Source organism: Sander lucioperca, chromosome 8, assembly GCF_008315115.2.
Source record: "Sander lucioperca isolate FBNREF2018 chromosome 8, SLUC_FBN_1.2, whole genome shotgun sequence".
Lineage (NCBI taxonomy): Eukaryota > Metazoa > Chordata > Actinopteri > Perciformes > Percidae > Sander > Sander lucioperca.
The window spans coordinates 17590987-17604676 of NC_050180.1; the positions used below are offsets into that span (position 1 = coordinate 17590987).

Below are 13690 nucleotides of genomic sequence, written 5' to 3' on the forward strand. Positions count from 1 at the left end.
CCATGACGATTGAGATTGGTTTAAAGAAATGCCATTAAATCAGAGCACGTTTTCCTCCCATCCCAGAATGCTATGTGGAATAGCCAGACCCTCCTTCATCACGCCTTGGAGGAGGGTCTGGGAAAGTGAGACTAGGGATTATTTACAGGGGTGCATTTGGTGCACTAGTGAGTTTTACTGCAGCAGGACAGTGTATGTGGGATTTACTCATGTTCACCATAATGAAGGATAATGAAGCCAGTGCAACATTGTGGCTCATGTGGCTTTTTAATAGTTTTTGGACAATAATCGAGCTCTATGACACACAGGAATAAGCTGGATCAGTAGCTAGTGTAGGATCAAATCATTGTTTGTTTTGGGCTTTGCATGGAATCTATAGCCTTATCCTTTACCTGATAAACTGGTAAAATCAAATAAAAGCAGCAAGGACAAGGACAAATGTGTCCCACATCATCTTTCTAATCTCTGAGAAATTTGCACATCCTATTTCTAGGGACAAATGACTCAGCTGAACGCTTCCTGATGCTACGAGTGGTACAGCAGCAAACAGTGTTGTCTGCACACTGGCTACAAAGTAACACAGAAAGCCATCTTTATTGTTTCTGGCTGTGAAGTGGCCGTGAAAAGTGTGTGATTCTAGTATTACTAGAGGAGAGGGGAAAGCACTATAAAACAATCTACAGTAGCACTGGCACTTGGACATTAATCATCTTAACAGTGACTAAGCACAAAACAAAGGGCTGTTGTTCCAGTTTGGTGTTTTTGTTTGTGTGGTGCTATCATCATTATCCCCTTCAGTCTTTGGGTTTTCCTCCAGTTAGAAGAGTCCACTTAGGTCTCGACTTTTCCGTACGTCCCCTCTGGAGGGCGATATTGTTTGGGAAAGGCCTTGAGCTGGAGAGAGTTAAAGGCGTATTTACGACATCCCACATTCTTCATGGTGTTCTCTCTCCTGCAGCCCTCACTGTGGAGAAACAGAAGCTATGCATTGTTTATTTTTCTAACAAGCTTTTGGTACAGGGGTAATAACATCTGTAACATTTATGACTTTCATCATCATCAGCTGACCTGCGCATACAGTCCAAGGCCTGGTAGAAGACCTGTGGGGCAAGGGCGTGCTCCTGCTGCAGGATCTGACACTGCTCCAGGGTCAGGGACATGGCTGTGCGGTCCTTGGCGCTCTTACAGCTGGTGAAACGCACTCCATTCAGGCGGCGACATGCCTTAAGGGTTTGGAGAAAGAGATTAAAGGAGGAAGACAGAACTTTTAAATTTGCATAGAGAAGACATAAGAAGCAAGTCTACCTCGGCTGCCCGCCACAAAATCTCCACGTTCTTGCTTTTCTTTGCGTTCACATCCTGGCTCAGCTGTTTCAGCAGCTCGGGCAGACTGGTGGTACTGCGGGAGCGAGGCAGGCCTGAGGAGAGAACAGAGGCAGAATGATGAGGTGAGTTAAATATGAAAACAAGAAGATTCACATTTTTCCTTCTGGTAGAAGTGTTTTGTATGTATGTAAACTCACAGTCCTCTGGCAGGACTTCTTTAAATTGGTCGTAGTACGAGCTGAGGCGAGTCATGCTCTCCATGTTGATCACATCTTGTAGTGATGTGTCTCCAAACCTGGAAAACATGTAAGATATTAGAGTTAAAATATTGAAGCACTATCACACTTGTCCTGTTAATGTCCTGCCCCAAATAAGTGATGTAATTTCAAAATATTTCATCGCGGCAGTAGCTCAGTCTGTAGGGACTTGGCTTGGGCATCTCCTGGGCACTAAAAAGGTGCCCTTTAGCAAGGCATCAACCCAGATGCCTGAAGCCTGTCCATGGCACCCATCACTCTGACGTCATGTGTGTGTGCATGTGTGTATTTTAGGCCTATGTGTGTCTGAATTTCCCTAAGAGGGATTAATAAAGTATAGCTTCTTCCTTCTTCTACAACCTGTGCAGGTTGTTGCAGAAAACCGATGCTTTTTAATGTCATATTCACAACCAAGTTCTGAACTAGGGCCCAGTGCCTTGCTCATGGGCACCTCAACAGTGGTTTGTGGGGTTCCAACCAGCAACCTCACTGTTATACTCCATCTATTCAATCTTCATTTAAACCTCTTTTACTACTTTTTATTCTTCCGTTTCCTAATGTTCTCCATGTCTAATAGATTGAGAAGCACCAGGTGAATAAAGAGGAGAAACATCACCATTTAACCATATTAAAATTTCATGACTGAACATGTCAGAAGTACAATATATCACTGTATTATCTTTTTATTCTATTCATTTTCCTATTTATACTGTCAAATTGGGTGATGTGGCCTTTAACATATTATGTGCATATTTGTATATTAAATATGTTTTTCTTGATAGTGAATCACAACATTATTCCCTTTTTCTATTTCAGCCTTATGAATGGGATAAATAGTTGGTCATTTTACAGAGTACAGAGATTTATTTATTCATTTATTTATATTTTGTGGTTTCTTAATTTGTGTTTTTGGGGAAGACATATTTGAAACAGCATCTCTTAGCAGCATCTTTTTAAAAAATATATTGATTTCATATAGAAGACTTAATAAAAAACTGAAAAACAACTCAAAAAGACAAAAAACATTTGAATAATTGCACAATGCTGAATTATTCAAAATGTATACAACCCGACGTTTGTGTGTTGTGAACATGCAAGAGTCATTTTGAGAGAATGGCCATTCCCCCTTTTTATTTGGTAAAAGCACTTAGATAAAAAGGTATGTTTCCGATGACTGTTTGAATTATTTTATTTGAAACCTTACCAAAATGTCAAAAAATTGACCTGTTCACTAAATCTGCCATTTTCCTCTTGGGTGCCCTTTCTCCTCTCCATTTTCTTTCTGTCCTCAAGCCCTCAACCTTTCCTGTTCCTTTAATCTCAGTGACTCACTTCTCAGCCAGCGTCTGCTGTTCGTTGATCCCCACATTGAACAGAACGGGCTGCACGCGCAGCAGCATCCCGTTCTGGATCTCTCGTGGCAGCGTGTCAAACATCGCCCCGGGCATTGGGACCCTGACGTTGAAGCCGTTCCTGTTTCCTGTGATCACCGGCAGCATGTCTGGGGCAAAACCCGAAGTTGCCTGGGTAACTTTAAAGGTGACATTTCTCAGGTCCATCACTCCGACGCTCATATCCTCCAACATGGCCAGCTCCTCACCTTTAAGAAACAAGGAGTCATCAGAGAAAATTAAGACAAAGAACACTGACATCATTAACTCAACCAAGGATGTTATGATCTTGGTCCTGTATGTTTGCGTGTTTGTCTTTGGATATGTCAAAAACTGCTGAACAGATTTCAGTAAAATGTGGTGAAAAGTTAGGCCATGTGCTAAGGAAGGCACTTTACAAGGTGGTTCAATTCTAAAACGGTACAATTTCCACCTTTCTTTAAACGTCCTTTCACCCAATCTTCAACAAATTTAGTAAATAAAATATTTGTATGCCCAAAAAGGTTTTTAATTAGATTTTGTTAAAGCTATACTGTTTTCCTCATCATTGGTTACCAAATCTGTGGGCAAGTATGGCCTATTTAAAAAAAGGCCTAAACTTCTAAATGGATCATGCAATTACAATCTGATTTAGCCAGCACATTTACTCTGAGCAATCCCACTTATATTGATTCAATTGTGATGGCATTTTATGTATGTATGGATTTAGGCTAAACCACAGCCTCTATTAACCAATTAGCATGATTGGTTAATATGAGACTTTTCATAGAATAGCAATTTCTGCAAAGTTTTACAGCCGTTGGGGAGGTGTTAACTCTCTTAGTGTTTTCTATTTTCTGTGTGATGAAACATTTCTTTGTTTACACACACACACACACACACACACACACACACACACACACACACACACACACACACACACACACACACACACACACACACACACACACACACACACTCATCCTCAGGTTACCATAGGTACTGAGCAGGCTCTCATACTGCACCAGTAAGCCAATGGTGTGTAGCTGCCTGAGGAAGCCTGAGTCACAGAGAGAGTTCCTCAGTTTGATAATGAAGCCGCAGATCAGCGGCGTCAGCTGAAAGAAGCACAACTCATATCAATACAGCGATGAAAGCGGCATGTTTTTTTATGAACATTATGCACACTTTCTAATGACAAGTAATTCTCCAAAACTTCATATGTATGAAAGACAGAAAAGCTAGAAGGGGAAGGTAGAAGTTGACAGACCGTCTGACAGAAGACGACGTCACGGCGGTACTGCAGGGTGAGGCTCATGGCGATGGTGGGGGCGTTGTCCTGCATCAGCAGAAACACCATGGCCTTCTTGGCTTTGTCACTCATCAGAGACGCACAATCTGTCAGCGTGGTGAGGAGAGGGTACAGAGCGTCGCTCCACTCACCTGCAGACATGGCACACAGCACTTACTGAATGAGAATGAGAATGGAGGGATTGCCAGGTGGATCATATGAAAATTATGCACAATTTTAAACCTTTTTAATGTTTAATGTTGAATTAATATAAGAAAAATATATTAAATATATTATTCTTAGAAATTTCCTGTGACCAGATCTGTATATCAAGCATCCGCAGGTAAATGTAAACCCCAAGGCTGAGGAACTTTATTTTATAATTATGGTTTTTAAATTTAATTCTTCAATTCACAATCTTAAATTCTCACATTTATTGTTATAACATTTTTACGGATATCTTGAAAATGAACAAAATATTTTAAATTCTGGTTTGAAATATTTTCAGAAAAATAGTTGATTAAATTCCATTACGCCATATTTTATTACAGTTGGTCCTATTCTTAAAAATGTTTCTGTATTGTAAACAATTCTATTTTACACATAACTAACACGACATAATGCTGTATTTTTACATTTCAAACAATTGAATTGCAGATATACATTTAGCTGTTTATATTGTAGTGTCTATTTGGATGTACTCTACTTTCTAGCACAGAGATCTTCAACAGGGGGTCCGTGACCCCTAGGGGGTCCTCAGAGTTAGTGCAGGGGGGCCGCTAAATTATTTAAAAAATATGTTTTGGAAAGTTTCTTTTTTCAAAAATTAAAATGTCTGAAAATATACATTCATTTGAATCCAATATATCAATAGCAAAGATAAATTGGCCTATTTTTGAAAAAAATATATGTTTACATATTGAAGATAAGCTTATTATATAAGGTAGCCACTATGGTAGCCGTACAGTTAAGCTTAAAGATTCACTGTGCCTTCCAAAACATGATGTATAAATAATATATATCTAATATCTATCTATATTTATTTTCATTCATTGGGCCAAGTTTAATATGCAACTCAATTGTATACAATATATGCTGTAGGGGGTCCCTGATATAATGCTCTCACCTGGGGACTTCTTTCCTACATCTGGGCTGCAATCTACGAGTGAGAGAAAGTAAAGGATGTTAAGATACGGACAGAATTCCACTTCTACATGTAACTCAGATTTTAAACATGCAGCAACACTGAAGCGATTACAAAAATGAACCTACAGATGTGATCAACGCAACGTGAAAGGCATGCAGGAGTCTTGTGGGAGAATGATGATGATGATGGTTTTGTGGTGGATGCGAGGATGGTGATGATAGTAGAGGATGACATGATGAAGTGAGTTCAATCAGCTTATCAATGCATGATTGTGTGTGTGTGTGTGTGTGTACCTTTCTTAGTGTTACCCGGCTCCTCGTTGGCGAGCAGGAAGACATCTTCAGAGCTACTGTCGCTCTGGAGTTTGTCTTGCTGGAGCAGCCTGTCCACCCTCTGGATCACACACTCCAGGCTCTTATCAACATTTAGCCAAACCTTCCCCTGCACACAAACACATTATGAATGAACATTAAAAAAACACATGAAAGCATGAAAGAGGCAGACAGACTTTCTCTTACCCACTCCTCCTCCTGCAAATCTCCCTGAAGGGAGGAGCGCTTGTTTTTACTCCCTTCGCTGCCCTCTGGAGGAGCTGTATGGCGAGAGGGCGAGGTGGCTGCACGAGACAGGGAGGTTGGGTGGCGGGAGGGGGAGCAGGATGGGGAACGCGATGGGGAACAAGAGGAGGGTGAAAGGGAGGAGGAGGACGGGGACGGGGTGCTCTGCTGAGTGGACTCTGGACGGGCGGCTGCCAGGGCGAGGATGGCTGAGGACAGCAGCTTGGAGTCGCACGCGGTCACTAACTGACGAGTCTGCAAGAGGACAGGGAGAGGACACAGAGAGGCTGGGTGATTTTTTTTGTATGAAACAACATATTATCTTGTCCATGTTATGGTATCACGTTATGTTTGAGATGCAATGCAACTGTATATTTCACTGCTCAACAAAGGTGACAGCAACAGACATAGGCCTAATTAAAACGTAATCAATGGGACCAAATAAACAATTAATTAATTTAAAGGAATTTATTTATCTTGGTGTCAGTGTTTCTGTGACTCAGAGGTTTGCTGACGATGCTGCAGTCTTAGTTGAGTCGAAGACTGAGAATACATATTGTTTTATCTGTTGTACAGTATTGTATTATTCCTTTTTTTACTGCACTCGACTGCCAAAATTAAGAAGCTATTTCTTGCTTGCAAGAATTGATCATTTCTATTCAGACAAGAGTTCAGATAAGATGTCAAGAGAAAATCAGTGGAAGCCAGAAGCAGAGGGATAGTGAAAACGTGAGATCCAACAGAGAAGAAATGCTATATATATATAATATATCAGTGCTCTCTAACTCAGTGCTCTCTTACTTTCTCTGATAGGATGGACAGTGTTCTCTCCAAAGCGTTGGGTGAGCGTTCCTTGGCAGCTCGAGACAGACGTTCAGTGTAGTAACACACTTGTGTCTTCAGAGTGTTTATTTGACCAATCAGCTCCTTCGCTTTCACCACGTCCTGAGGCTGGTATGCCATTCCTTTAGAGCCAGAGCCAGCAGAACTTTGGGTGATAAAGAAGATAAATTGTGAACACAGCAATGACAAAAAACACAAGAAACTTACGTTTGTACAATACACTGATATGTAAATACACTACACGTAATCTCACCTTTCCTCCTCAAAAGTGCTGAGTGAGTAAGGCAAAACCAATCACAAAAAAATATTAATTATTAAAAATGAATCACTCATAAAATCAAACACTACCATGAAACTATTTTCTGCTTGGCTCTACTCACTGTTTCCTGGCTTCTTCAAGCTTGTGCAGCAGTTTTCGGAGGCCGCAGCCTTTAAAGCCTTGATGATGTGCTGCAGGAGCACCAATAGTCACAACATCGTATGTCCGGTCTGATCAGAGGATAGTTATAAAGAGGATGCAATGAGATACTGAACAAACAACATCATTTAAACCTTGGACAGACATAGGCATGCAGTGCAAATACCTACCATAGCCAGACACTCCCTGTACTCTCATCCTCTGGATGTGCAGGTTAGTAGGAATAAACTCCAACTTCCTCTCAGCTTTCAAAGTACTAGACTTAAATGAAGGACCTGGGAGGGCGCAGAAAGGAGGAAAGAGGTTCTTCATATCTGTATATAATAGTGTATAGATAATGTGATATTTATTTACATAAATATATGTTTATAAGATGTTGCACTGCTTAGTTTGTGCAATTTTGCAACATTTATTTATTTTTACTTGAAGGGGCACTCAACAATTTAGTATTGCACTTTCATGAAACTGTGAGGGATTCAAGGATAAAATTCAATAAAGGATGAGAACCCAAGTTTCAGTCCCTAATAGGGGTCAAGTGCCAAAAACACTGGAATCTACACTTCCCAAAAACATGTTTTTGTTAGAGCCTTCCTGTCTGGTATAGTAGTACTCCCTGTGACTTTGATATCTAAAATTGGTGGAGTTCCCCTTAAAAATGATATGTAATCAATAGCTTGTGGTTCTAACCTTTGTATTCGTGCAGGTCACTTATGGTCTCCTGATAGGTGAGGATGATGGTCTGATACTGCGTGATGATCTGCCTCCTGAGGTTCTCCCAACATGCAGACAGCTCGCCCAGTTCCTCCAGCTCACACACCCTGCACATCACATACATGCATTTACGATCAACACATCCAGCTGATGCACTGATGATCTCACAGCTTGAAGTTAGTGCAGCTTGTTCAGTTAACCTGCAGCTGAGCAGGTCCAACTTCTCAAATCACCCACATTACAAGCATCCATTAGTAGAAATGGCAACAGTGGGAGTCGTAATGATAATGTTTCTATTATCGTATGATGATGACAAGATAATAGAGTACATAAAGAATATAAAGCTCATGATATATCACACACTCTTCAGTTTAATGTCTTCCAATGAGACACAATTATATTAAATATTCTTGCAAAAAGTTACAGAAGGAAAGAATAATTTCTTTTCGCACATTAAGTTTTTTTTTTACAAGACACATCATGGAAAACTGTTACGTTTTCTAAGTTAAAGTACAGAGCACTGCATGTGATATTGAATAAAAGAAAAGGAAGATGAAAAAGAAAAGTACAAATAAAGACCAAAGACTGTTAAAGGTGAGACTGCTGGCTGAGGCCGAACCAATCAAAGTCAAAACAACCAAGACACTGAGACAAGTTGGAAATTGTCTCAAGATTGGACTCAAGACTGAGACCGGACTCCAGTCCTGCAGCCGTGACAACGAGTAGCAAGTAGACATTGCTTTGCTTTAAACGAAGAGTACCTGCACTACAACACCCTGCTGTTCCTCTGCCCAGATGTTGAAGCTCCTGGTTAATAATATCAAGACAATTTTCAGACATTACCTAACAGCGTCTTCCTCCAGCAGCAGCTTGACAAACTGTCGAGGAATATGCAGGGAGAGAGCACTCTCCGCCATCTGCTCCAGGACCCGAAGGTGGTTGCCGTCCGTGGTGGGGAACCGGTACATTCGCGACATCACGCCCCCAAACACTGAAGCAGACCCAAACATACAATCACAGCCGTGAATCACCATGACCATCACCATGATTTCACCTGTTACTAAACTCTCACATAGTCATACAGGAGGTTGATATTTACTTCATATAGACACACTCACCAGCCCTTAGCAGTGGGTCTTTACACAGAGATGAAGACTTGGATTTAATGCCCATGGATTCAGTCAAGCTTTCATCAACGGGGAGAACCATCTGACACACACATAGAAAAGAAACCCCTCATGTGTCTTTCTTTCCTCATAAACCTGTTGTTTAAACAATATAACCAGAAATAGGCTGAGGGCAGAGATACTTAGCCAGGCAAAACAATATGAGGTTAAATATGTTTTCTAGGGCTGACACTATTATATTTATTATCAATTATTTAGCCCATTACTGCATTGATTTCTTGATAATTGTTTGTCAGAAAACTGTGAAACATGCCCATCACAGTTTTTCAAAAGCCCAAGGACCAAGGTGATTTCATCAAATTGCTTGTTTTGTCTGACCAACAGTCAAAAACTCAAAGATATTTGAGACAATATTACAATAATATGAGACACTTATCACATAAGATGACAAAATCCTCACAATTGAGAAGCTGAAACAACGGAATATTTAGTATTCGCTAGAAAAAGGACTTGAATGATGAATCGTTATTAAAATAATCCATTAATTGAATGATCATTTCAGTTTGAATACTTTCATGAGAAAAAAAGGTATTTCAGTCCTGACTCTTTTCAGAGTAACTCACCCTTCCATTCACAGTGTCTCCTCTCTGTAATCTTGCAACAGGACCTCTCTGCTCGCGCTTCTCCTCTATCTGCCAGGCGATGACGGTGATGTTCCCCACGCGCTCGTTCTCCGCTGACCTGAACCACACGGACATTGAGTAAACTAAACATCCCTGAACCCAAATCCAGCAAGCAGTGGCTATCATTGTGTCACTGATAGAGGGAAAAAGGCACAGTGTGTTGTGTGTTACCTGAGAGTCAGGTGCAGTCTGTGGTGTTTGTCCTGCAGCAGCTCTTTCACAGAAAACATGGACGAACCAAGCATGTACATCTGTCACATAAAAGCACACACAACAACAAGGAATTAGGTGATAAGTGCAGACTATAAAGGATTTCGTAGATAGGAACTTAACTCACATCCTAAAAGGAAATTTGAAGACAGTGGAGTCAAGTGTTTTTGCAATAAATGACTCTTGTATTGGGGCTTACCGTGCCCTGTGTGCGGTCCTTTACATCGTAGACAGAAAGCTTGACCTGAGTCTGCTGAGTGATCAGAGAGTCCTGAAAGAACGCCACACTACTCAGGAAGATGGGGTTACTGGTGCCCTGAAGACAGAGAGAGACAAAAAGAGAAAGAGGTGAAATGGTTCTGATTTCTCCAACAGCAGACAGGATGCCAGGGAACGCGAACAGTGGTGTACCTCTATGATTTCAGTTTGAGCGTGCTTGGTCCAGAAGGCCTGGGGCGGAGTGGTGCAGCTGATGGCAACGAAGCTGGTTGGCTTACGGTCCAGAGAGGGAGTGACCAGCTCGCTGCAGGCTGCATCGACATATAAACACAGAAAGAGATTACAAACTGTGGAATTTAACGGTGGGATAGTCACTAATCCTGGGCCATGGGAGGAATGTACTAGAGTATTTGTGAGTTGTTAGTACTTGATGAACAGCAGTTGTTTACAGTGATGCTTTCAGATTGAACAAAGGATAAAAAGTAAAACAAGTCCACACAAAAGATAGAGTCAGCTCTTGAGCCAATCAGTGACGAGACACATGATCCTTTAAAGCAGCATCGAATGTTCTTTAATTATAGGCAGCTGAACAAGATGTAAACATTGATATATTATCACCTAAAATTAACATGGTGATCATGTTAGCAATATTATCGTTCATTTGGAGTTGTGTTTCTAGGTGAATGTAAATCCAATATTCCTTTTAGGTTTGAGGGAAAAATATTGCTCTTTAGCTTCTAATTGCTCCACTTCACCAGATAGTAGTTAACTTTGTCTGTTTTGGTGCTGGGCAGGTAGCATTCAGTGCGTTTATCAGAGCCTTTCACTGAAAAAATCCTGCTCTGTCTGAAAAAGACAAACAACAGTGAAATAAAACAGTAAAGTTGGGCTGTAAAACTAACAATAAATAATCTAAACAATAAACTAAAAGATGATAAAAATCTGAAGGGGGTGCAGAGCTGGGCGATAATTCTTTGAGTGTGTCACTACCAGTGGCCGCCTTCACATTAGACATAGTCATTTGTACATATAAAAATATTGATTAGTGCAGCTTTAAAGAATATGGCTTTATTTTCTAGCACTTTATTTACTAATTGTCAACAAATCCAAGGAAAAGACCAAACCCAACAATGCATTAGGCTGTCTCTCAATACTTTCCACCTTAACTTCTATATAAACAGGTCACAAATATAAAACATCTAAAAGAAAAAAGAAAGCTCAGTGATCTCCTAAAATAGCTGGGCAATGTAGTTTTCAGCAAACAACTCAAACAGAAGTAAAAAGTGCATTTGACGGGGACTATTTTCAACTGCTGACTAATACGCATTTGGTGCAATATTGAGTTTTAACTGCAGCAGGTGTGTGTGGGATTGACTCAAAATAAACTACCATGCCCATGCCAGCCAGTGCAACAGTGTGGCTCATTAATGTGTTTTTGTGTGTTCAACAATGGAGAAGAATAAGCTGTATCAGGCTTTGGATACACAGACAATACTTGCCTGTGTAGTCAGTGTAGGTACAAGGGTCAATTCAATGTTGTTTTTGGTCAGGTCATGAGATTTGTTAATGCTCAACTTGGTGTAAATGAAGCGGACTCTGTCAATATACGGTGTATATTTAAATTCTAGGTAGAGGACACAGTCTGATCCGCATGCAGTGTGCAGCAGTGTATCCATGGCTTCTTCTTGAACTTACCAACACTAAACTCCAGAACAGGCTCGTCTGGATCCTGACTGTTGCCTGTAGGACAGAGAGAAAAGAGACAACGCTCTTTTTTAACCCCCTGCTATTTCATCACCAATGAAGTAAACAGGTTACCATGGGAGCAGTTACTTAGTTACCCGAGAGAGCCAGCCCCATCATCTCAGCTGAGAGATCAAACGTGTTGGCCCGGTAGACCGACCACGGCCGATGGCGGGGGCTGCGCTCCTTCCCGGACATGGTGGGTTTACGTCGGGGCTGAGGATGGATTTTAGAATAAAAGGACTGAAGAGCCGAACAATGTCGAGCAGACTCAAACTCAAAACTCCGTCTGTCACGTCAGTTTTTTGAGATATGAGCTTGTGGGTTCCCTTGTGTGTTGACCTGAGAGGTCACACGTTTGTCAGTGATAACTCTGAAAGAAAGACAGACGAAAACAACAAAGTGATCATCTGAGACATCTTCAACTCTTTGATACTGATGTCATCCTTTCATTGAGATGGCAGCTGAGCTCAGAGACATTAGACAGCATTAGAGAACTGCTTGTGATTAGCCATGATGGTGGCTACTGACTGCATGCATGCTCAGCATCGCATTACAGTCTTCAACAAGGTTGAACTAATTTAAGGTGGCTGTCTGTTTTGGCATGATGTTTTATTCTGGGATGAGCAGCGTTTGAGAGTTAAGCAGTTTCCTGTCTGTGCTCGGCTGATCTCTTTCCCTCTGATAATGTGTTAATATAGGCAGTGGAAACAAATTCAGTGGGGGGAAAGTGTGACTTTTCACACAGCTGTAGGAAATGAAACACAGAGCTGCAGCAGAATGAATATTCACCTTCTATCTCCTGATGCTATTTGTGCTTTTCTGGTGTTTTTTCTTCTTTCAGACAAACTAAGAACCATCAGTTATTTACCAGTAGCTTCTGGGACACTGTGGAAATGTTCTCAGACAGCTTTTTAACTATCTAATGTTATAGTTCAGCATTTTATTGCCTTGTTCCTGTATATGAAGATTTTTTGTATGAGGTCCCTTGTGTCTAAACAGTGCCAATAATCAAAAGAAAAGCACCTCTAGCAGCCACTAAAGGATACAAAAGTTTTACCAGGAAGTCATTAAAATGATTAATCTTCTGAGGAGCATACATTTTTGACACACCTGTTCTTTAAATCTTGAATATAAATACAAAACTTGATTATAATTTGACCCACAGTTAGCAAGATATACTGCTCCCAAACAAACTGTGATGATGTTAGACAATATGACAAAAAAATGCTCCACATCTCTTTATATCGAGTCTATATCCTTCGCGTTCCACTTCTGGGATTGCGCCGTTTTCTTCCGCTTTATTTGTGTTAGAATTTTAAATTCAGTGGATTTATGAGGACTATTGTTGACTTCTCCTCAGATCTCTGCATGGTAAATTGAGACAGCTAGCTAGACTATCTGTCCAATCTGAGTTTTCTCTCGCACGACTATTTTGCAGCGGCTCCGTGCGGAGTTTAGCACCGCCCATGACGATTCTAATTGGTTTAAAGAAATGCCATTAAACCAGAGCACGTTTTCCTCCCATCCCCGAATGCTATGTGGAGTAGCCAGACCCTCCTTCAGCACGCTTTGGAGGAGGGTCTGGCAAAGCGAGACCGAGACTACTTCAAATCTAATATCTAACATAGATGAAAATTCAATAAAATCACTTTTTAATGTTATAAAACAATGCCTTGTTTATTACAACTTCCTCACTTTAACCACACACACTTGGGCCTTACATAACTATTATTATTCCACCACATCCAGTAAGTGCTTGTGGTGCAACTCATAGTGAAACCGAGA

At 40.8% G+C, this 13690-nt stretch overlaps 1 protein-coding gene across 3 annotated transcripts in view; it reads right to left on the bottom strand.

Annotated features, from left to right (window-relative positions):
• Nucleotides 1-54: 54 nt before the first annotated feature.
• The window catches only part of inpp4aa (inositol polyphosphate-4-phosphatase type I Aa), a 17151-nt gene continuing 3515 nt past the window's right edge, over nucleotides 55-13690 (bottom strand). The window contains exons 2-24 of one of the 3 annotated variants that reach the window (XM_031294288.2): nucleotides 12001-12275; nucleotides 11855-11899; nucleotides 10352-10470; nucleotides 10140-10256; nucleotides 9902-9981; nucleotides 9671-9788; nucleotides 9039-9129; nucleotides 8764-8911; nucleotides 7897-8027; nucleotides 7380-7484; nucleotides 7172-7280; nucleotides 7045-7062; nucleotides 6750-6936; nucleotides 5910-6203; nucleotides 5685-5832; nucleotides 5371-5403; nucleotides 4224-4396; nucleotides 3948-4071; nucleotides 2916-3183; nucleotides 1524-1621; nucleotides 1306-1418; nucleotides 1069-1223; nucleotides 55-964 (exon numbers count right to left, since the gene is read on the bottom strand). In XM_031294288.2, the coding sequence (XP_031150148.1) occupies nucleotides 832-964; nucleotides 1069-1223; nucleotides 1306-1418; nucleotides 1524-1621; nucleotides 2916-3183; nucleotides 3948-4071; nucleotides 4224-4396; nucleotides 5371-5403; nucleotides 5685-5832; nucleotides 5910-6203; nucleotides 6750-6936; nucleotides 7045-7062; nucleotides 7172-7280; nucleotides 7380-7484; nucleotides 7897-8027; nucleotides 8764-8911; nucleotides 9039-9129; nucleotides 9671-9788; nucleotides 9902-9981; nucleotides 10140-10256; nucleotides 10352-10470; nucleotides 11855-11899; nucleotides 12001-12100 (2907 nt within the window). In that variant the 5' untranslated portion in view covers nucleotides 12101-12275 and the 3' untranslated portion in view covers nucleotides 55-831. The remainder of the gene's footprint in view (nucleotides 965-1068; nucleotides 1224-1305; nucleotides 1419-1523; nucleotides 1622-2915; nucleotides 3184-3947; nucleotides 4072-4223; nucleotides 4397-5370; nucleotides 5404-5684; nucleotides 5833-5909; nucleotides 6204-6749; nucleotides 6937-7044; nucleotides 7063-7171; nucleotides 7281-7379; nucleotides 7485-7896; nucleotides 8028-8763; nucleotides 8912-9038; nucleotides 9130-9670; nucleotides 9789-9901; nucleotides 9982-10139; nucleotides 10257-10351; nucleotides 10471-11854; nucleotides 11900-12000; nucleotides 12276-13690) is intronic. The other 2 variants (XM_036004208.1, XM_036004209.1) reach the window with 2 other exon arrangements.